General features: G+C 43.2%; 1 protein-coding gene across 1 annotated transcript in view; it reads left to right on the forward strand.

Annotated features, from left to right (window-relative positions):
* The window catches only part of SNX30 (sorting nexin family member 30), a 39,691-nt gene extending 18,581 nt beyond the window's left edge, over positions 1-21,110 (forward strand). The window contains exons 2-9 of the mRNA XM_033174028.1: positions 1,416-1,604; positions 4,659-4,769; positions 6,055-6,213; positions 8,089-8,284; positions 9,080-9,279; positions 16,257-16,343; positions 19,073-19,225; positions 20,672-21,110. Of these exons, the coding sequence (XP_033029919.1) occupies positions 1,416-1,604; positions 4,659-4,769; positions 6,055-6,213; positions 8,089-8,284; positions 9,080-9,279; positions 16,257-16,343; positions 19,073-19,225; positions 20,672-20,731 (1,155 nt within the window). The 3' untranslated portion in view covers positions 20,732-21,110. The remainder of the gene's footprint in view (positions 1-1,415; positions 1,605-4,658; positions 4,770-6,054; positions 6,214-8,088; positions 8,285-9,079; positions 9,280-16,256; positions 16,344-19,072; positions 19,226-20,671) is intronic.
* Positions 21,111-22,917: the final 1,807 nt, after the last annotated feature.

The following is a 22,917-nucleotide window of genomic DNA, read 5'->3' on the forward strand; positions in this document are numbered from 1 at the left end:
GAAGACAAGGACACAGCCTATAAATACACGAGTGATAACCATCTGCTGTCCTCAGAGTTTATCTTGTGGTTTATTGTTTAGCAAAGACCATCTTTTTGTGTGTGTTCCAAGAATACATAACTTGGTGAGGCTTTTTCTCTCGTCCTCATTTGAACCTTGTGTAGCTTAATTTAAATAACAACTGGCTTCAGACTCTTTCTTGGTTTTTTGGCTGTAAACATACTGCTTCAGTTACCAATGTAACTTTTTTTTGGTGAAGATGGAGGCTTCCACATAGAACGTACAGACTCGCAGGGGTCAGCAGACTTTTTCAGCAGGGTGCCGGTCCACTGTCCCTCAGACCTTGTGGTATATTTTTTTTGGTGGGGGGGGGAATGGACGAATTCCTATGCCCCACAAATAACCCAGAGGTGCATTGTAAATAAACGGACACATTCTACTCATGTAAAAACACACTGATTCCCGGACTGTCCGCGGGCTGGATTTAGAAGGCGATTAGGCTGGATCCAGGCCCCGGGCCTTAGTTTGACTACCCATGGTACAAAGGTTCAGAATTTCAGGATGGATGTAATTGCGGGGGGGAGGTTGGGCGGGGGGCAGTGGAGTGAAGAGTCCATGCTTTTTTCTGGCAATGCGTGTTGTAAAGTCTCGTTCATTGGCATCTAGGAGCTTGGACGGCTGCACGCCCTGCTTACAAGGAAATAACCTCAGTGATTTGCAGCAGCACCTGTTTCTCTTCCTCCACTGGAAATCCTTAAGCAAACTGTGAAAAGGAGCTACTGAATTGTAGCAGCCCAATGCAACCAGCCTCCAATCTGCCTGCCCTGGCAGCCTTAGGTCTGGTTTTCTCCAGTGGTGTGTGGAAGGAGATTGGAAGCCCGTTTCTTAACTGTGATGGGGGGCCCACATGACAGCATTCCTCAGTGCAAAAAATAATGATCCTTTTTGGGTAGCAAGCTGGCCTTACTAGATGCGATGCAGAACCTTCTCCCTGGGCTTTTTATCCACATGCAGGAAGTTGGTTTGTGGTGCGTTTGCTGTACTCATTTCACAGAGTCGTATTTCATAGAATCATAGAATTGTGGAGTTGAAAGGGACTCCCAAGGGTCATCTAGCCCAACCCCCTGCAGTGCAGGAATTATTTGCCCCATGTGAGGCTCGAACCCACAACCCTTGGATTAGGAGCCTCATGCTCTATAGGGCTGAACAATGAAGCATATGCATGCTAAGTATTGCTAGTCAAGCATGGGGGAGGGGGGTTCAGCAAAATGAATTGTTTTTTTTGAACCTCTTACCCAGTGTGCCTGTGTGGGTGATGTTTTTAAAAATCAGAAATGGATTCTTTTTGCTGCTAGTTATCCTGCTGCTGCTGCTCCTCCTCCTCCTTCATACCTGCCATTTTGCTTTTTTTCCAGGACCTCAGTCTGCCCAATGGTACTCCTGTAGACACTTCAAGCCCAGCCTCTTCTTCCTCACTTCTGAACAGACTGCAGCTGGATGATGACTTGGATGGGGAGATGAGAGACCTCTTTGTCACTGTTGATGATCCCAAGAAACATGTCTGTACGATGGAGACTTATATCACGTACAGGGTCACAACCAAGGTAATACGATGTAGCTTTCTCCCTGTGCGTTGTGGCTTTCAGTTATCTCCCCTCTGTTTCGTTTCATGTCTAGACTAGTTTTCTAGACTAGTATCTGGAATCTTTTGTGCGTGGATGACACCTCACTGAGTAGAGACGCTCTTCTGCTGTAGCAGAGTGTTCAGGCACTAGTAGGGCTGGGCAGTATAGCAATATATTGTCCAAAACCAGTTTGGATTGCATATCATGATATCAGTTTCATGATTTTTGATGTGGCAATATATTGTGAATCACAATGTGTGTTAGCGCTGGGTGATATATATAACCCAAAACCAGTTTGAAGTCCATATCATGATATTGGTTTCATAATTTTTGATGTGGCAATATATTGCAAATCCTGATGTGTGTGTGTGTGTGCTATGCAAAAATCACAATGTGGGGAAGATCAACCAATGCCATGTAACTCAATCGTTATTTCAGACATCGTGATATATCAGTATATCACAGTGTTTAGCTGGTGATATATCACAATGTTGAAAACCAGATATCGCCCAGCTCTAATACATATTTATATGACAAACAGATGTAAAGAGCCTTCAATACAGGCATTGTCCTAGAGAAGGTTTTTGAAGTGGCCCATCTTCAATGTTTGAAGTGCCGTTAAGCATTATGAGTTAAGTAGCTTTTCTGCTTGTAACCTTGCTATTGCTGAAGCAAATTTCTATCTTATAGAATGCAAACTGCAAATAGGCAGCATTGTACTGTTCTGTAGCATCACCAAGGATAAATGGGTTGTCTGACATGAACCGCTAAGCAGCATGGTTGAGATGTACTGCTAAATCAAGTGTTTTCTACAGGATATTTCTCTTTTCCCCTCTGTATTGATCGCCTTATGAAACCCACCCCAATCAAGGTTATTTTGCACAACTGGCTTTACACAGTAAGCACACACTTTATTTGTGGTTCATAGAATCACAGAATTGTAGAGTTGGAAGGGATCCTGGGTGGGGGGTTGGGGGGTCATTTTGCCAACCCCCTTCAATGCAGAAATCTCAGCTAAAGCATCCATGGCAGATAGCCACCCGACCTCTGCTTAAAAACCTCCAAGGAAGGAGAGCCCACCACTTCCTGAGGGAGACCGTTCCACTGTTAAACAGCTCTTACTGTCAGAAAGTTCTTTCTGATGTTTAATTGGAATCTCCTTTCTTGTTCATACGCCTTATTGGAGCCTGGGACCATTTGTGTGTGTGTGTGTGCGCGTGTGTGTGCAGTGATATTGTGTGTAGTCCACATTTACTTCCAAATACTTTGTGACAGGCCTCTCTTCTCACCCATTCAAGTTAGGATGGGTTAGCACATTGCATCAAAGGAAGCTGTCATGCCCACTTTATGGCTTAATATCTGTATTGTATGCCTTTAGCTGTCACGACGTCTCCGGAAAATCCAATGTTTAAAGTGACAAGTGTTAAAAAATTCTGTTAGATCTCCAGATTTCTTCCTAGTTTCAAGGAATCCCTGGGGAGAGCTTTAGTCATCTGCTTTGTAAAACCCACTTGGCTTTCTGACAGCGCTGAGAACTTGCTTTGTATTGTGTGGTTAATAACATTTGGAGAGCTGTGTTTTTTGCTTAAGATAGTTCTTCAGCTTCTAAGTTCCACAGTTTTCTTGACTCACTAGCTTAGAGAGTTTTCTCTTGTAGGCATGGGCTATGGGCATCCATGGTTGAGAGCACACAACTTATTTCACTCTTCCCCCCACTTGCCACAGGAATGTAAGAATTTTCCAGGTCGTGCTGCCATTGCTGGTGTTCGACAGTCTTGCATTCATTTGTAGTTTGTGGAATGCGATTCTCCCTCTTCATGAATATTTCTATTGCTTGTATACTTCTGATTGAAATGAGTACAAGTGCCTTGTACTGGATAATGCCTCTAAACTCACAAGCAATTTATGCTTGTTTTTTTGTTTTTTGATGGTGTTGTGTGCATAAGCAGGAGACAGTAGAGAATCTTGGCATTCACCTCAGAAATCTTCCCATAAAATTCTCCCATTCATTTTGAACAATTCTGCCCAGTTTGATGGTAGAACAATGGGGGAAGCAGGTTTGCTGCCATCTATCCTGAAGAACTGCAATCTCCACTATGGGTGAAATACTTCGATTTCAGTTGTATCCAACTAAGTTTTACTCAGAAGAGTCCCCCTGAAATTAATGGACCTTAGTTAGTCATGTCTTTTAATTTTAATGAGTTAAGTCCAAATGTGACTGATGTTGGAGAAACAAGATTAACATGAAGAGACGGTGGTGTTTTTTTTTTTTTTGTTCCTTTTTTCCATTGTGCTGGCTCTCATTTTTCCCAGCAAAGCACAAATTTAGTGTCGGACATAGAGATGATAAGAGGGGATGCAAGGAGAGGAATTCTCATTTCGCAGGGAAACTTCTTGTGCTAAAACAATACAGCTTCGTTGGGATACAACCCTAAGTCTTACCGGTAATTTTCCAGAAGAAAGAAAAGGAATGCATCCATCAAAGATATAGAAATATCATAGGCTCAGTTACTATGTTAAGGTTATCTTTTACCTTTTCCACTCCTCAAGGAATTTTCCATTCAAATAACCAAAATTTGACATATCCATCACACACTTGTCCAATAAGCCCTTCCCTTCCCTTCCCCTCCCCTTTATTTTCTGTCCCTTAGTTTTTTTTTTAAAAAAAGATTGATATTTGATGTTAACTTTTGTATATTGCTCCCCCCCAAGCTTTAATAAAAAGAGCTTTCAAAAAAAAGGGCACTTGTCCAAATTCAATATTGAGTTGAATCCCAGGTTGCGCATCTTAAGTTGCCAGAGGCATATGAAAATAAAATTTGTTTGTTTCTTTGCTAATGCTTGAACGGCTCGGCTTGAAGTATGGCTGATACATTTGGCTTCAAGCAAGTAAAGAAGTCAACGTTTGGTAAAAGGAAAAAATAATAATACAGAGAATGCAAAGACTAGTGTCTTAAGCAGATATATATATTTTACTTACCCTGTCTGATTTCTCTTGCTCGCTTTCCCCTTTTGTTTCATTTTTATTCTTAGACCACACGTGCAGAGTTTGACTTGCCAGAGTATTCCATGCGCCGAAGATACCAGGATTTTGACTGGCTCAGGAATAAACTGGAGGAATCTCAACCCACTCATCTCATTCCCGTAGGTAGTAAGTCTGGGCCACTATTTGTTGGAATAAATAACAATGCACTTATAAGAAGTGCACATTTCTGCTTTTTCAGCAGTAATGGATTCGAGGTGTGTTTAAAATGAAAGAGAGATAAAGAAAACGCTTGCCTCAATTATTCTGTGGGGGAAATGCAAAACAGAACACTCCAAAACATTCCTGCCTGAACTAATTTATACTTCATATATTCTGACGTTATAGGTCTGCATTACAGCTGCTGAATTGCACTGTTTTCTGATCCTTAGAAACTCTGTGGCTAAACTTGACTTCTTCAATGAGAGCAAAAAATGATTTTTTATATTAAAAAATTACTAATAGCTAATGCTTTTTTTCTTTCTTTTTTACGAATATCATAATGTGTGTAGGTTATACATCCATTATGGCATTTATGTGGTGGTATCTTTTAATTTTTTAAATATCTCTTTGCTTTTCAGAAGTATTGTGTGTAGCATTTAATAAAAACAGAAAACAGTACACAATATCAGATAATAATTTACAGAAACAGCATGTTAGATGAACAATATCTTTTCTGGTGTAGAACCCTCACTCACTTCCTGTGAGCTAAGATTCAAAGACCTGCCCCCACCACAAAAAATGTTTCTCAGTTCTTCCTGAATTGTCTACTGGTGTGATGCTCCCAAAAATACGTCTGGGAGGGACTTGCTCCGGTAACAAGCCACTAGAAGCTACCTGGCCCCAACACTTTCGGGTTGTGTGTGTTTGTGCTCCATGTTTGCCTAATTTGGGTTCACTGGTTGATATCAAACATTCATTGTACTCACAGTAGACCCATCAAATTCAATGGACCTAAAATACTTAACCCCATTGACTTAAGTGGGTTTATTCTGCATATTAGCATGATGCTACTCAGAATGCATTTGGAGTCAGCAAAGCTTCAAAAATCCATTTCAAAAAAGCTTCCTCTGAATGGGTGAACAGTACTTCGACTTCCCTTCAGAAACAATTACTGTTTAAACTTATTTTTAGGTGAAAAGGTGCAAGTCAGCAGTTTCTTCTGGCCCAGTGATGTCTCGTAGCACCTGTGCTGTGCTCTCCAACTCTCTCGGTACACTGATGAACTATGAACATACTGTTACAAAATATTTGCTTTGGTGTTTTTTTTTTTTTTAAAAAAACTTCTGTTTACTATTGTAGTGGATAAAAACTTGAATGTGCATGTTTTCTAAAACATCGAAGCTTGAGGATAGAGATTTTCTTGTCCCCCTAAGCTCCTAAGATTTTTTTCCTGTTCCCTTCCAGCCTCTTCCAGAGAAATTTGTGGTCAAAGGGGTTGTTGATCGCTTTTCAGAAGAATTTGTTGAGACTAGGAGGAGGGCCTTGGATAAATTTCTGAAAAGGATTGCTGATCATCCTGTGCTTTCTTTTAACGAACACTTTCATGTGTTTCTTACTGCCAAAGTAAGTAAAGCGAACCCATGCAGAACTGTGTTTAAATGGATGTGTTTAGAGGTGGAAGCCTTTGTTTAGAAAACGATGAAAGATTGCTTAACAATGTTAAACATGCTTTTAAATAGTACTGTCAAATTCATTCAATAACCACTTTTGTTAAACAGCAACTTTGGGTGCCTGTATTTGACAGTGACTGTATTTTTCCATGTATAAAATTAGGTCCCCCCCCAAAATACAAGGATACATCTCTCCCCCCCCCATTTTCTTAAATCTGAGTCCCCCAAAATAGGGGGCATCTTATAGACAGAAAAATACGGTATATCTTTTTCAGTATGCCTTAAGCTTAGCATTTGAAAGAGCACAATAGAATCTAGTGCCTTCATTACACACCTTTAAAGGTAAAGGACCCCTGACAGTTCAGTCCAGTCGCGAACGACTCTGGGGTTGCGGCGCTCATCTCGCTTTACTGGCCAAGGGAGCCAGCTTTTGTCTGCAGACAGTTTTTCTGGGTCATGTGGCCAGCATGACTAAGCTGCTTGTGGTGAAACCAGAGCAGCACATGGAAACACCGTTTACCTTCCCGCTGGAGCAGTACCTTTTTATCTACTTGCACTTTGACGTGCTTTAAAACTGATAGGTTGGCTGGAGCTGCGACAGAGCAACGGGAGCTCACCCTGTCACGGGGATTCGAACTGCCAACCTTCTGACCAGCAAGCCCAAGGCTTAGTGGTTTACACCACAGCACCACCCGCGTCCCTATTGTACACCTTTTACGTTCCTATTATATACCTTTAGGCACCAGGCAAAAACATTCCTTTTCAACCAGGCCTTTGGTTGATTTGATTGACATCCTATGCCCTTTTAAAATGTGGGGTGGTTTTTTTTGGGGGGGGGGAGGTTTATTCGGTGGTTGTTTTTATTTTGATTATATATTTTGTGGTTTTACATTTTGTTTTTATTCTGTGAACTGCCCCGAGACCTCTGGGTATAGGGTGGTATATAAATGCAAACAAACAAACAAACGAATAGCTGGGACAGAGATTGGATGCAGGGGAAACTGAGAGGTTTGCTTTCAAGAAAGAGAGAAGACTGGGTGGGAGAACCAAACAGAAGTAAGATTTCCTACTGTGAACAGACCAAAGGCTTGTCTACTCTAGAGTTCAGTTTCCCTCAATGATTAAACTGATTTATTTGAGAAGCCCACAAGAAAGTCATCTAATATGGCAGCTGCCCCCACATGTTGTGGTTGGTAGTCACAAAGTTTCTCTTCCGCCTTCCCTCACCTGTTATGAATATCTACTTTGCGTAGTGTTACTGCAGTAGTGTGACTTCTGCTGCTTGCATTCTGGTTGTTGTTATACATCACCACTAATGCAGACGAGGCCTAAGTTCGGCACAGCCTTAAGAGTGTAACTTCTGCAAATGTTTTTCCTTCAGAATAAACAAAACAAAAACAAAAACACAACTCCTCTTAATGGGAGTTTTAGAGCATTAACACAGGTTGTAAGGGCCTGTAACTCTGTGCAGTCCTCAGAATAGAATAGACTGAAACAAACTAAGTTCGTTGTTGGACAAATATAGAGTGGTACCTCGGAAGTCGAACAGAATCCATTCCGGAAGTCCGTTTGAGTTCTACAACATCCAGAAACCAAGGCGCGGCTTCCGATTGGCTGCAGGAAGCTCCTGCAGCCAATCGGAAACTGCACAAGTCGTGTCAGATATTCGGGTTACAAAGAACGTTCTCAAACTGGAACACTCACTTCCGGGTTTGCGGCGTTCGGGAGCCAAAACATTTGATCCCAAGGCGTTCAGCTTCCAAGGTACGACTGTATTTGGAACATAAACATAATCTAAAAGCTAATTGGCTGCTCTTGCCACCCATAGGATCTTCATGCTTATAAAAAGCAGGGAATGGCCTTGCTTTCTAAGATGGGAGAATCTGTAAAATATGTCACAGGAAGCTATAAACTCAGAAGTCGACCGGTGGAGTTTGCGGCCATTGGTGACTACCTAGATACTTTTTCTCTGAAGCTTGGAACCATTGACAGGATAGCACAGCGAATTATCAAGGAGGAAGTAGGTGAGTAGTATGTGCAGCTTTTCTTTATAACTTTAATTCTTGCTCTGCTAGCAAGGCTGGATGCCAGTGGTGGGGGAACCTCTGGCCCCCCTGGAAAATGCTTGGACTCCCAATTCCCATCAGCCGAGCCAAAGTGGCTGGTGGTCAAGCATAATGGGGATTATAGTCTGGCTATGTCTGGGAAGCCATAGGTTCCCATCCCCAGTATATACGTTTTCAGAATATGTATTTCATACGGAATCAAAAATATAATTACTTCTGTTGCTCATAGCTCAAATCCTGCTCACAAGTTCATCATGCTATAATATTTATTTCAGTAGTCCGAAAAAGGTGTCCATTCTTCCACAAACACTATTGTGGTTATGACTTAATAGATACTGCAGCAGAAGGTGAGAAACAACAACTTCATGGAAAACGGGGAAGTTGATAAATTTGAGAAGAGATGAAATTGTGTTTGGGTTGTATATGTTTAAAATGTTGAACCTTAACAAAATATAATTGAAAAAAGGGAATAAAAAAGTATTGAGTGTGCATTCAGAATGGCAAAACTCCTCTTTGTTGTTCTTTGTCTTCCTGCATCTTAAGTTGTAACAAGATGCTTACAGCAATTACCCAAAGGTCCTAGACCTTACTTTGTAGGTTCTGATAATTTTAGTATTGGTATTTTCCTTATCACAAGAAGTTTCTGATCTTGGTGACTTTAAAAAACAAACACACAAACCCTCTGGTGCCTTCTCGAAACCCAGAAACCAGAACGTTCCTGCCTTTTATTTTCATAGCATCGTTCTCTTGCAGAATACCTTGTGGAGCTCCGAGAGTATGGTCCTGTTTACTCAACCTGGAGTGGGTTAGAGAAAGAGCTGTCGGAGCCTCTTGAAGGAGTGTCTGCCTGCATTGGGAATTGCTGTACGGCACTCGAGGAACTGAGCGAAGACATGACCGAAGACTTTCTTCCTGTCCTAAGAGAATATATGCTGTACTCGGAGTCCATGAAGGTAAAATGGGATTTGTGGCAGGCAGATGTTTGTATCTAGGAAAACAGCTTTCCCGGAAATGCCAGCATGTGGACATTTCATGGGCATAAAACTACTGCATCCCCTTCGGAAGATCTCTGCGTGGCCTCTTCTACCTGCTGCTGTCACTTTGACACAAAATGGTTCCAGAAATTTTATATACAGATTAAGTGCCCCAAGCATTCAAAATCATGGAGCTCAGGCAGATGTAACACAGGCTTCCTGCTAACCTTGGTTAGCAAAGTCAGAACTATTCCCCTGGAACAAATTTCACCGTCCCTCTTTTAATATGGCAGACATTTGACTTCGTCTTTCTGGCTATTGAATGGTTCAGCCAGTTAGGACCATGTAACACAGATCTTGAAGGAACTCCTCTGGTTGCCGCTTTGCCACTGGGGTTAAATTGAAGGTATACTTGACAACTTATAGAAACTCCATCCAGAACAGCATGTTGCGGAAGGGGAGGCAGGATTGCCATAGTGTAATGTTGGATTCCACCAGTGTTATTAACCAGGGTTCATTGCAACATAGCCTCTGAAATTGACTTCATCCTGCAGTTCTTCAGATCCTGACTTACTGCCACATTTTGCTAGCCCCAACCATGATGAATCTGGGTGCGACCACATTACATAGTAGTAACGTTGGTGCCAGTGAACCCTTAGCTGTGATTGAGTGTAGAAGATGAAATAATCTTTTTTCAAGGTGTGGGATGGAATGCAGGTTGCAGATGCTGCTTCTCAGTTCTGGCTATGCATGGTTAGCAGGGGGGCAATGTGTAGCCCCCATAGATGACAGGTGAGTTCACTAGCATACCAAATACTTGAAAATCCTTACCTCCAGAGTATACCTGTGTGTGTGTGTGTGTGTGTGTGTGTGTGTGTGTGTGTCCATGGCGGTGCTGGCTTGTAACAAGGGCTGCCTGCAGGATTTTAAACAGGTGTAACCAGCTTTAGAAACTGAGATAGGAAAGCTAGGAGCTAAATGCCACCTTAAACTTAGGTTATGGGCGCAACAATGGAATGTCCGGGCGTGCTTTTTTTATTAACAAGAATACAAAGCTGAAAACGAATGAACTGCAGCTAAAATATGATGTTCATTTTTCACATGGTCTAGTCCTTCCCCTGCCCCCACCTCCCTAATATTCTCAAGAGGGTCTCTTCTCCAGTCTTCAGAGAGTAGCTGGAAGTAGGGAGGCAGAAAAAGGTCCTCCTTTCCTTCTACTCTGCAGCTTTAATCTGAAATCTTAAGCGCATTTCTGTGCCCAGAGCTCGGAAACTGTTTGCACTAATGAATTTCCCTGTTGCAAAACATGCCTAGAACAATGGGAGTTTCGAACACTGGGTGTAACACGCTGTTTCCAGGTGTTATGGGGACTGATTAGCCATGAAGATGGGACATTATCTTCTTCTGCAAGCCTGCTTATCCCCTTGCCTTGTAATTGATAAATAATTCTTCTCTTCTTACCATCATGATGCAGCCTTCACTGCTTTGAGAAGTCGCATGTGGCCGCTGTATGAAAGGGGTTGCCCAAATGTGTCTCTCTGATGCACCGATTATGATATATAAGCTGTGGGAAGGACCACGGGGCCTGCTATGTATCATTTTCATGCTGGCTTGCTATTACAAGAGAAGAAAAGAAAAGAAAAGCAGGAGTAGGAACTGTTGAAATGATATAAAGCATTCTGGGCACAGTTAGTACAAACAGTTCCCCATGGAATGTTTGGATATTAGGTAAATGGAGTTAACGGTTGGGCTTTTTTTTGGTGTGTGTGTGTGTGTGTGTGTGTGTGTGTATATATATATGCCTGAGCAACTGAAAGTATGGAGAGGAGTTTTCATGTTTTCATGTGGGTGCAGGGCAGTCACCTGCCGTCTCCTGTCCTTTGAGAAATTCAACTTTGTGCAGCTTTAAAAAAATCCTCTACCATTGCATCGGCTTCAATACTCTGCTTGTAGAACAACATATAATGAATAATATGTAACAATGCTTTTTTTTTGCATAGCTTTTAAATTTCCTGTTTTCTTTATGGTGAGAAATGGCTAAAGTCCTTGCCCAGGTCAAAACCAAACTCCGTTTTTAAACGGAGAACTTTTTGCCCCCCCCCCCCCGGTATTTTATGCCACTTAAAAAGAGAGAGAAGAAACTAGGAAGTACTGTGAACGTGTTTTTAAAATATAAAAAGAAAGGTTTGCTTAAGCGCAGGTTACAACCAGGGGAAGGCCTCATCTGCACTATGCATTTAAAGCAGTATCAAAACACTTTTAAACAGTCGTGGCTTCCCCCAAAGAACTCTGGGAAATGCAGCATATTAATCGACAGAAAATTTGAGCATATACCAGCCAGTCCCCTTTAATCTTATCTTGGAGGATAACTTTTGAAGAGAACCTGTGAATTTGTGTGTGTGTGTGTGATTAAAAATAAATAGAGGTCTGCATATAAGTTGTGATGTCCTTGAGCATGCTCCTTTTCCATTAATGGGGTGGAATATTGAGCTAGCATTCAGTGGTACGAGATGGGGTGGGAGACAATACCGTATTTTTTGCTCCGTAAGACGCACTTTTTTCCTCCTAAAAAGAAAGGGAAAATATCTGTGCGTCTTAGGGAGCGAATGGTGGTCCCTGGAGCTGAATTGCCCAGGGGCCAAAAGAGGATCATGCTTTTTATTTTACAAAGAGTAAAGGGGGTGTTGAAAGGTCCCCACTCAGCAGCTGATCAGCAAGAGATCGGGAGAGAGATAAGAGTCCCCAGCTCCCTTTCAGCCCCGCCCTCCTTTGTTGAATGTGCTGCAGAGGGAGGTTGTTTGTTTCCCCAGCAACATGTCACTGGCTTATTAGATTATCTGTCTGGAAATTGTAGAAAGGCTCCATTTCCTTTAGAAGCTGCAGAAATGTGAGTTGAACCCCATAAAAACGGGGCTTTTCCTCTTTGCTTTTCCCCCTTTGCAAAAAAGCTGCAAAACTTTTAGCTGATCCTCAAAAAACCAGGGTTTTTCCCTTAGCAAAAAAGCTGTAAAACTTTTAGCTGATCCTCAGAAAACCAGGGTTTTTCCCTTTGCAAAAAAAGTTGCTAAACTTTTAGCTGATCCTCAAAAAAACAGGGCTTTTAGAGGAGGAAAACCAGAAAAAAAATTCTGGGTTTCCTCTTCTAAAAACGAGGTGCGCCCTATGGTCCGGTGCACCCTATGGAGCGAAAAATATGGTAAATTAAGCCCTATACAGGCATTCTGCCCTCATGCCGTTACCATAGTCTGAGGGAAAGTGCAGGGACTCGTTTGCTTGCTTGCACCTGCCCTCGCCAGCCTTCCCTCCTTGGAGGAGAATCACGAAGTGTAGACTTCCTGTGTGGTCAAAGTTCTAATCTGAGGAATGTCCATTCATAGAACAGGATTCCTGCTTCAGCCCTTTTCACATCCAAGTGTGGATGGCAGTGGGACTGGGTGCTGAGGACATAAAATATGGGGGGCAGGGCTACTGAGACAGACCCACATCTCCCCGATGGGTAATTACATGAGGGCAGCACATCACCTGTATAGGACTCTAGAGAAGGCAACATCAATCCTATGTCTCCAGAAACTGATGTAATAGTTCTTCACCTTTTCTTTCTGTTGGCAAACAAATGTGTATTGTCCCAGACCTGTTTGTTTGCTAGCCATGTGCCTTTCGAATGCAATATATTAATGATTAAACCGCTAAGTTCGAATCTCCACATATTCTGCAGGCAGATTTCTTTTAGCCGAAGGCAGCTAGTTTATTAGCATTTTTACATACCAGCACCAAAGCAGGAATACCTGTTCAATTGGAAGGGCTTCTCTGCCTCTCTAATAACTATAGGAAAAAGTTGCACATCACTGTGATTCTCCCAGAGCAAATAAAGCTGTGCCTTTTAAACTGCAGAAAGCATTTATGCTGCAGATATCACACATCCTAAGTTATTGGAACACATCAGCAGATAAGTGCATATCTTTCAGCTATTGAATGGATCACAAAATTGGTAGGTACTATTATGGCCAGGTTTAAAGAAACCTCAGCACTAGATTTACCTAACTGCCTTCCTTTTCAGTGTCAGATTTGCACACACAGCAGCTAAAAATGTCCCCTGCAGTTAATGTATCTGATCAGAACGGTCCCATGTTTTGAACAAAGACTTTGGCATCACTGGAGTACTGAAAAATTCCGTTTGGGTTAGGGATGTCATTGTCGGATAAAGGTAAAGGTAAAGTTACCCCTGACTGTTAGGTCCAGTTGCGAACGACTCTGGGGTTGCAGCGCTCATCTCGCTCTATAAGCTGAGGGAGCCAGCGTTTGCCTGCAGAGAGTTTTTCCGGGTTATGTGGCCAGCATGACTAAGCCGCTTCTGGCGAACCAGAGCAGCGCACGGAAACGCCGTTTGCCTTCCCGCCGGAGCGGTACCTATTTATCTACTTGCACTTTGACGTGCTTTCAAACTGCTAGGTGGGCAGGAGCTGGGACCGAGCAATGGGAGCTCACCCCGTCACGGGGATTCCAACCACTGACCTTCTGATCGGCAAGCCCTAGCCTCTGTGGTTTAACCCACAGCACCACCCACGTCCCTCATTGTCAGATGATTGTCAGATAGGATGTCAAAAAAGGGCCGTGAAATAGCTGCCCTTTATTTGTTGCACTGCAATTTGCTGGCTCACATGAATTAAAAGGTGCTTCTTTAAAACGCTTTCCTTCCGCTGCCTTTATATAAATGGTTTCCAATGAAATTTATTGCTGAAAAGCATAACAGGGCGAAATCGGTTTTGATGGGCAAATAACAAGTTGTTCTGCACATTTGCTGAAGCCTGCCCTGCCCACAAGACAATAAAACCAAACCTTGTAACCACAAAGCCTCTTGGAACCGTTTCAGTGATAGTTGCGAGACAGGGCTGCCTGTATATGTGATCTGATTCATATGTTGCTTGCTAGATCTTCAAAGTTTTGAGGTAGGTAGCAAACCTGAGAGTGAGCACCAGCCATTCAGAATTGCTTTAATAGCATTTCAGGGGATGTGCTTGATATCTCAAAGCAAAGTATTTAGTTTGGGGAATTAAAAAAAAAAGGCAAAGGACCCCTGACAGTTAAGTCCAGTCCTGAACGACTCTGGGGTCGCAGTGCTCATCTTGCTTTACTGGCCAAGGGAGCCAATGTTTGTCCGCAGTTTTTCCGGGTCATGTGGTCAGCATGACTAAGCTGCTTCTGGTGAAACCAGAGCAGCGCACGGAAACGCCGTTTACCTTCCCGCCGGAGCAGTACCTATTTATCTACTTGTACTTTGATGTGCTTTCGAACTGCTAGGTTGGCAGGAGCTGGGACCGAGCAACGGGAGCTCACCCCGTCGCAAGGATACGAACCGCCGACCTTCTGATCGGCAAGCCCTAGGCTCTGTGGTTTAGACCACAGCGCCACCCGCGTCCTTTAGTTTGGGGGATAGGCAGATTTAAATAGAGTGCCTTGCTGTAATCAAATGTTTTGGAGGTACTAATACAGTTTGTAGTGCTTGGAAGTGGGGGGGGGGGGCGGGACACGGCCAGTAGTTAATTTTTACAACAGATTTACACTGCTACGAGGGCAACGATTTGCTTGAGGCGGAAAATGATTGTAGCTTTAAGTTTTTGAGCTGCATTCTGTAGTCCTGCCAAATTTGTTTTGCCGGGATGAAATGATTTCTGATCTCTGTCCTGCTGTTCTTGAAAGGAGCTTAAAATGCATGAGCTTCATAGCTGAGTGATGACTTTGAACTTTTTCACAACGAAGCCACTGTATTGCATACACTATCCAAGGCTACCTATCCCTTCTGAAGGGTGATGATGAGCATGCACTGAAATAAGGATTGTTTCACTGACTAAAATACATTAGTAGTGATCCTTCCGGTATACGTCTGCAATCTGGACACCTCAAATAACAACAACAACAACAACAACAACAACAACAACAACAACAACAACTTATTATTTATACCCTGCCCATCTGCCTGGGTTTCCCTAGCCACTCTGGGCAGCTTCCAACAAAATATTAAAAATACAATGAAACATCAAAACATTACAAACTTGCGTAAACAGGGCTGTCTTCAGATGTCTTCTAAAAGTCAGATAGTTGTTTATTTCCTTGACATCCGATGGGAGGGCGTTCCACAGGGTGGATGCCACTGCTGAGAGGTCCTCTGCCTGGTTCCCTGTAACTTCGCTTCTCACAGTGAGGGAACTGCCAGAAGGCCCTCAGCACTGGACCTCAGTTTCCGGGCTGAACGATGGGGGTGGAGACGCTCCTTCAGGTGTACTGGGCTGAGGCCATTTAGGGCTTTAAAAGTCAGCACCCACACTTTGAATTGTGCTCAGAAATGTGTTGGGAACCAATGTAGGTCTTTCAGGACCGGTGTTACATGGTCTTGGCGGCCACTCCCAGTCACCAGTCTAGCTGTCACATTCTGAATTAGTTGTAGTTTCCAGGTCACCTTCAAAGGTAGCTCCACATAGAGCACATTGCAGAGTCCACTCTGGGAAGACACTGTACAAGCAGGTAGTGTCGAAACACTAGGAGAATGCTCTCCCCATTGGTGGCTGCTGAACTTGCACCCCAGTAGCCAGGAAATGAACATGGACCTTCATTTCTGACCTTCTAGAACAGTGGTTCCCAACTGGTGGTCTGCGGACCCCAGATGTTGCAGAACTACAACTCCCATCAGCTCCTGACCAGCTTGGCCAATGGGAGTCGTGATTCAGCAACAGCTGGAGGGCCATAGGTTTCCCATAGCTGGTCTAATGCAAGAAGACAATGCAACTTGCATCACTCTTCCTAGCCAATAGACTTCCACTGCTGACACCTAAGTGGTGATGGTTTCAAGTGGATTACAGCTGGCTTGGTGTGACAAGCTGAAGTTCATATGAAGTGTGTGTGGACATAACCCTTGCATCTCCTCTGATAGCATCCTGTCTCTCTTTCCTCCTCCCCTTTAGAATGTGTTGAAGAAAAGAGATCAAGTTCAAGCAGAATATGAAGCCAAACTGGAAGCTGTGGTCTTAAAAAGAGAAGACCGCCCCAAGGTTAGTCCTCTTGGGAACCGCTCTTGGACAGCTAAGTCTCCCACTGCATTGTCTTCAGCAAGATTAAAAAGCTTTCGTGGAACGTTGAAAATGGCAGTAAATAGTGGTGACTAAAAGGCAATTTATTGGACTGCAAACTGGATTCTTGGACTTGATCTTTGGTGAGGGAAAGATCATTTGTTTGGGTAGGAGAGGTCCTCAGGACAAAAGGAAGCAAAACTGCTCAATACCACAAACAATTGACTATCCCAAGTTGGCCAGTCGGTGGTCTGATGCTTTTAATTGTTACAAGGGGTAATAAAATATATACGCAGATTTGATCAATACTTATTGATATTCATTGCTTGTGTAAGAAGAGATGGCAATTATACTTTCCCTCTCCTGTCAACCAGCTTTGGTTTATCTCACAGCATGTGTTGGCTGGATTTTGGGCAAGTATGAAGAACCTTTGCCCTTCTGAATTTTGGACTGGGGCACCCATCACCCTTTACCATTGGCCATGCTGGCTGGGCTAGACAGGTGTTGGAGATCAATAACATCTGGAGGACCATGGGTTTTCCATTCCTGGTCTCAATTTATGGTGTTATAAAAGAACCTTTGTTAAGGTTCTTTTCACATAGATTGAATTGATCTATCCATTAGTGGGGTAACTACGTTTGTCACCATATTTCTGGAGAATAAAAGCTGTTACTTTAGTGTTGGTGCTTGAATGCACATTGATTCCTTAACTGATGAATAAGCAGCAGAGGCCTTATCCACCATGCCACCAATATTTAAAAGCTTTAAAAATTAGTGATTATACTGATTCACTTTGAAGTTAATCTTTTTCTTTTCATCTTAGGCACAGCCTCCTTTAATTAATGCAATTTTATTTGAAAGCAGTGACAACTAATAGGTTTGCTTTGCCACTTAGAGCCTCTCTACTTCGTCTTTTGTTTAAGCTAATAGAACAATTAACAGTTTAAGCTCTGGATTTATCTCATATCTGTGCTCCACTGCTCCTCAAAGGTATTCAGGACATTCTGTATTAGGAACTATGTTTTAACCTTGGAACAGTCCTGAAGTGTGAAGTAAGTTAGAGTAGACTGAAAGGCTGGTCCAAGGCTAGCCAGTGAATTCTGTAGCTGCGTTGGGGGAAATCTGAAGCCAGGTGACTCTGGTCCAAATTCATCGCATTGTGTAGCCACAACATCATGCTAGCTATACAAAGATCTCTTGTTGTCTCCCTAGCTGAAAGCTGAAAGGAAATATGGCCTTGGATTATTATTATTATTATTATTATTATTATTATTAATTTATTTACACCCAGCCCATCTGGTTGGGTTGCCCCAGCCACTCTGGGCAGTTTCCAACACACAGACACATAAGAAAATCTCAACAATCAAACCCTTCCTGATACAGGGCTGTGTTCATATGTCTTCTAAAGGTGGTGTAGTTCTTTATTTCCTTGATATAAAGGGTGTTCCACAGGGAGGGCGCCACTATCGAGAAGGCCCTCTGCCTGGTTCCCTGTAACTTCGTTTCTCGCTGTGAGGGAACCAGCAGAAGACCCTCGGAGGAGGACCTCAGTGTCCGGGCTGAACTATGGGGGTGGAGACGCTCCTTCAGGTATACAGGGCCGAGGCCGTTCAAGGGCTTTAAAGTTCAGCACCGACACTTTGAATTGTGCTCAGAAACATACTGGGAGCCTGTGTAGATTCTTGGGAATAAAAACTTTAGCCTTTCACACTTGTCTAAGATGCTGGTCCACCTGTACAAATTCGCTACTCCATAACTGCCAGTATTAAAACCCTATTTGGGTGTTAAGCATCACATGACTATAATCACATGATGCAGGATACCAAGGCACATCTGCCCTCTGCACACCCCTGTACCAACTCCCCCCAAGCTACTCCTGCATCAGGAGACGGGTCTGCAGCATGACAATCTCCCAGATGCAACATTGGCACTCCCTATGAGCCACAACCCTAAAGGCTCCTTTGCATTGCAGCTCACAGGGACAGCCTATTCATTTTCACCCAGCTGCCCTGGTACAGGTGTTTCCCCAATGCACAGATCGCATTGGGGAGTGGCTGGTGCAAGGGTGCATGTCAGGACCCCCCCCCCCCGCTCCTGTCTCAAATGATTGTTTCCCGAAGCTGAACACCTGAGGGCTTAAGTCAGGGAAAGCAAATGTGGTGCCTTCTTTTTCTTTAAAAAACAACAACACAAAACTTTTTTTGGGATACTTTTTCAAAAGATATACAAAAATACGTACCCATTACAGAGTAACTTTTTAATAATATACTGATATAAAAGAGCTACTTGGTCTAAAAGAGAACAAAGTCAGAAGGAAGAAAAGATAAGGAAAGGAGAAACGTAAATGAAAGAGAAAGCGGGAGAAAAGGAAAAAGGAAAACAACTATAGGAGGATAAATAAATAATAAAATATTAATAGTAACAATAATGTTGACATGCACAAATGAAAATAGCACAAAGGAACAAGGGGAGGGAGTGGAGGGAAGTCAAGGGATTCGGTGAATCCCAAAATATGGATTAATATTAAGGGTGAATATAGATGTTTTAATAGTTTTATTTTGTGTTTTTCTCTTTCTTTTTCAATGTAATGATTGTTTATTGAGAAAATTAGTAATAGTAATAAATAATAAATAGACTCCTGGTCCAAGAAGACCCCTTGACTTGTGTCTGCAACAGCACTAGGGGATTCCTTTTTCTCGCGCTCTCCCCAGGTGCCCACTGAGGTCGAAAAGTGCCAGGACCGCGTGGAATGCTTCAACGCAGACCTGAAGGCAGATATGGACCGGTGGCAGAACAACAAGCGCCAAGACTTTCGGCAGCTGTTGATGGGAATGGCAGACAAAAACATCCAATATTACGAGAAGGTAATTCTCTCAAGGTTGCCGCTGTTATGTAGTGAAACGACTGTGGTGTGGTTTGGTGGAACTTCCTGATAACGAGAATTTAGCAGGGCTGAATACTTTAGAGGAGTGCGCTTCTTGCTTACCACCGTCGAGTTTCGTTTTAGCTTTTTCACACTGTCACTGTTTATGCGGAATGTTCTCGTACCGGTACGGGGGACTAAATGGAAGGGCAAAATGTAGCTCTCCAGGCCACTCTTGCCTCTTTCCTCAGGCCACATCCCTCGCCAGCCTTGCTCCACATCCTCCTTGAGTGTTTTTGCCTGGCTGGAATCTGTCTTTGAATTCTCATCACGCTTTCTGATTAGCATGTACCACCTTCCTAAAGGTTGCCTAAAATGGAGCTGCCAACAACCGAATGCAACCTACTATGCCCTTGGGCTCCCCAATCCCTCTCACCACCAAGGAAACCTAATAAACGCGTAGATGAATAACCTATCCACGTGACGCTGACACAAAAGCCATAATGCATAATGTGCAAAAAAAGGAGAAAAACCATTGCTCCCCCTTCTTTCTCCCACCTGTCTCTCCCCACCACCTCAAAATGCCCACGATAGCAGCGTCTCACACCGAATACAACTCACCTGTAGATAGGACTCTATGAAATGTAAACAGAGACGGTATATGTACCTTCGTTACCCAGGAAAATCTGTCAGTGAAAACAGTTTTGGGGAAAAATAAAATAAAATTGCAGCTGTTAGGTTGGTAAGCGGCGCTGTGCAATGGTGCATGTTTCACTGTGGGGTGTAGTGGTTAAGAGCGGTAGACTCGTAATCTGGTGAACCGGGTTCGCGTCCCCGCTCCTCCACATGCAGCTGCTGGGTGACCTTGGGCTAGTCACACTTCTTTGAAGTCTCTCAGCCCCACTCACCTCACAGAGTGTTTGTTGTGGGGGAGGAAGGGAAAGGAGAATGTTAGCCGCTTTGAGACTCCTTCGGGTAGTGATAAAGAGGGATATCAAATCCAAACTCTTCTTCTTCTTCTTCTTCTTCTTCTTCTTCTTCTTCTTCTTAGAGCAGCATTCCCTGCCAGTGAGCTACTAGGCCCAGTTCAAGGTGCAGAGGCATACACAGCTCTCAGTGGTTTGAGGCCCAGGCAGTAGTGTGCTGTCCTTGGACCAATGGGACTAGGCTATTCCCCAGGGGCCACCTTCCCAAAGCCCAGGAAGCTTCTGCCCAGCTTAGGAAGAGAAGTGTGATGCTCCTGAGTGCGATGTCGGGACGCCCCTCTCCATCACTCTCGCAAGGTGGTGCCTCTGGCCCCCTATGAAACATTTCACCGCAGGCCCCTGGGTACCTAAAAGAGCCCCTCTCTCAACCACAATGTCCTTTCTTTAGGGCCTTCTGCAAGTGGCTGATTTTAAATGGAAGCACTGATGGGTTTGCCGTTCTGTGTCTTTGTTTCAAACAGTGCCTTACGGCGTGGGAGTCTATTATACCACTTTTGCAAGATAAGCCTGAGACCAAATAAGAAACCGCATCTTTCCCTTCCCTCTTCCTCCCTGCACCACGGACTTCTGACCAAGTGACGGTACCACTAAACATACTGGAGATACACTATGCACGACTTGGTGTCAGATTTGGGTTTCACCACCCCACCCCCTGGAGGAACGAACTACCTGTGCTGAACCTCGGGACTGATCCAACTTGAAAAAAGTTTGAAACTGTACATTTTTTGTGCCACCTTTTTATTAAACCATCCGAGTTGGCCTTGAATGCTCCTATTCATGATCCTTGGCTGACGGCAAAGAAACTACAGGGACTTTTCTCGTTTTGGACCGCTTTATATTGAATGAAGTTGATACACGGAACACTACAATAATAATGATAAGAATGGTGATGATAATAATTAAGATGATGATAATAATAAAGGACTCTTTAAAATGCAAGGTGCCAACACATCGTCATTGTCCTTCCTTTTTCTTGTTAGTTCAGTAAGGAGGGGCTAACCACGAAACTGCAGCTGTTCACTCTTCAGAATCTGTTTTCTCCCCCCTCCTCCGTATGTGGAAAGGGAATTTGGCTGACAGAAGACGCTTGCTGGATTCCCAAAGGTCTCTTTGAATTAACTTGGGCTTTGTGGATGGGAAGGTCAGGTCTACAGGGCAAAAGTTGGTACTGTCTTGGTACAATGCTCAGGAAACCTGCAGAATATTTCAGAGGTGGTCTTGTGGCTATGGCAATGTAGTCAGTTAGGTTCCAGAGCCTTTGAGCTGTTTGTTGGGGAGGGGGGAAGTTGTGTGGGGTGTTGTGTGCCTCCCAAAGTCTGTACCTGAGACTATTCATCTTTTCTTAAAACAAAAACAAAAACCGAACCTTTTCTGCATTTTTTTGAATTGCTAGTGTTTGCCATGTGATGGGTGTTGTTTCATAGTGACCCCCCAAGTCTCACCAAATTTATCCTCCTCACCTTGGGCTTTCATTTAAAACAAAAACAAAAACAGCCAGTGAAACTTTTCTTAAACATGTCTGAGGGTAGCGCAGCTGAAGAGAGACCTCTCACAACAAGCAACCGGTTTCTTCCCCCTGGCTTTCATTAGGATGGCTGTGTATGTACCATTATGTGCGGAGACCTGGTATTGTAGCTGGGAGTTTGAGCTATGAACTGACAAACCTTTGGTTCAAATTTCATGTCTGCCGTGAACTTGCTAGCCCACTACCTCTCAGTACAGTGGTACCTCTGGTTACAAACTTAATTCGTTCCCGGAGGTCCGTTCTTAACCTGAAACCGTTCTTAACCTGAGGTACCACTTTAGCTAATGGGGCCTCCCACTGCCGCCGCACGATTTCTGTTCTCATCCTGAGGTAAAGTTCTTAACCTGAGGTACTACTTCCGGGTTAGCGGAGTTTGTAACCCGAGGTACCACTGTATCCCTCATTTTTTAATAAGTGGATAATACTAAATTACCTTGCAAAGGGAATAGAAGAGATATTGAGATTGCATATGAATCTGTTGACTCTAAAAGGCACTAAATAAGTGCTAATTATTTGACAGAGTGGAGACTGCCTTTTTTTAAGTACTAAGTGGATTTTACTCAGCTTTACAAGTTTGTGCTGGGGAGTGACAATGAGTAATTTTGTGCATTTTTTTTAAATTTGTGCTGTATATATTTTTAAATCCCCTGCACTTGCCATCTGTTCCAATAAACACTCAGTGGATGCAACCGAGACTCTGTTTTGAAAATAAATGTTAGCAATTAATACTTAGAAACAGTCTTTTTATTAGCAGCAGCTAGTTTGGGGGAAGGAATTGCTACCTCTCTGTAGATACAGTATGCAGATATGCAGATATGTAGATATGCATTTGGATTAGCAAAGGTTCCAGAACTGGTGGTGTTCAAAAGTATCAAGCAATACTTTGATTTTGTGTCAACTTGTGGGATCAAGAAAATATAGAAACATACGGAAACTGCCAGCATGTAACTTAATACCTTGGAAGGAATAAGAAATATGGGCTGTGGGTTTATGATAGAAACATGGGTTTATGATAGAAACATGATCACTGGGAGGGATGCTAGAGGCCATCCATCCCAACCCCACTTACTCAATCCAGGATCTGCAATACAATATCCCTGACACATGGCTGTCCAGCTTTTGCTTAGACACTTCCAGTGACCTGCCACCTTCCAAGGCAGTCTACCAGCTCTCAATCTCTTT

The sequence above is a fragment of the Lacerta agilis genome, chromosome 16 (genome assembly GCF_009819535.1).
Source record: "Lacerta agilis isolate rLacAgi1 chromosome 16, rLacAgi1.pri, whole genome shotgun sequence".
Taxonomy (NCBI): Eukaryota; Metazoa; Chordata; class Lepidosauria; order Squamata; family Lacertidae; genus Lacerta; species Lacerta agilis.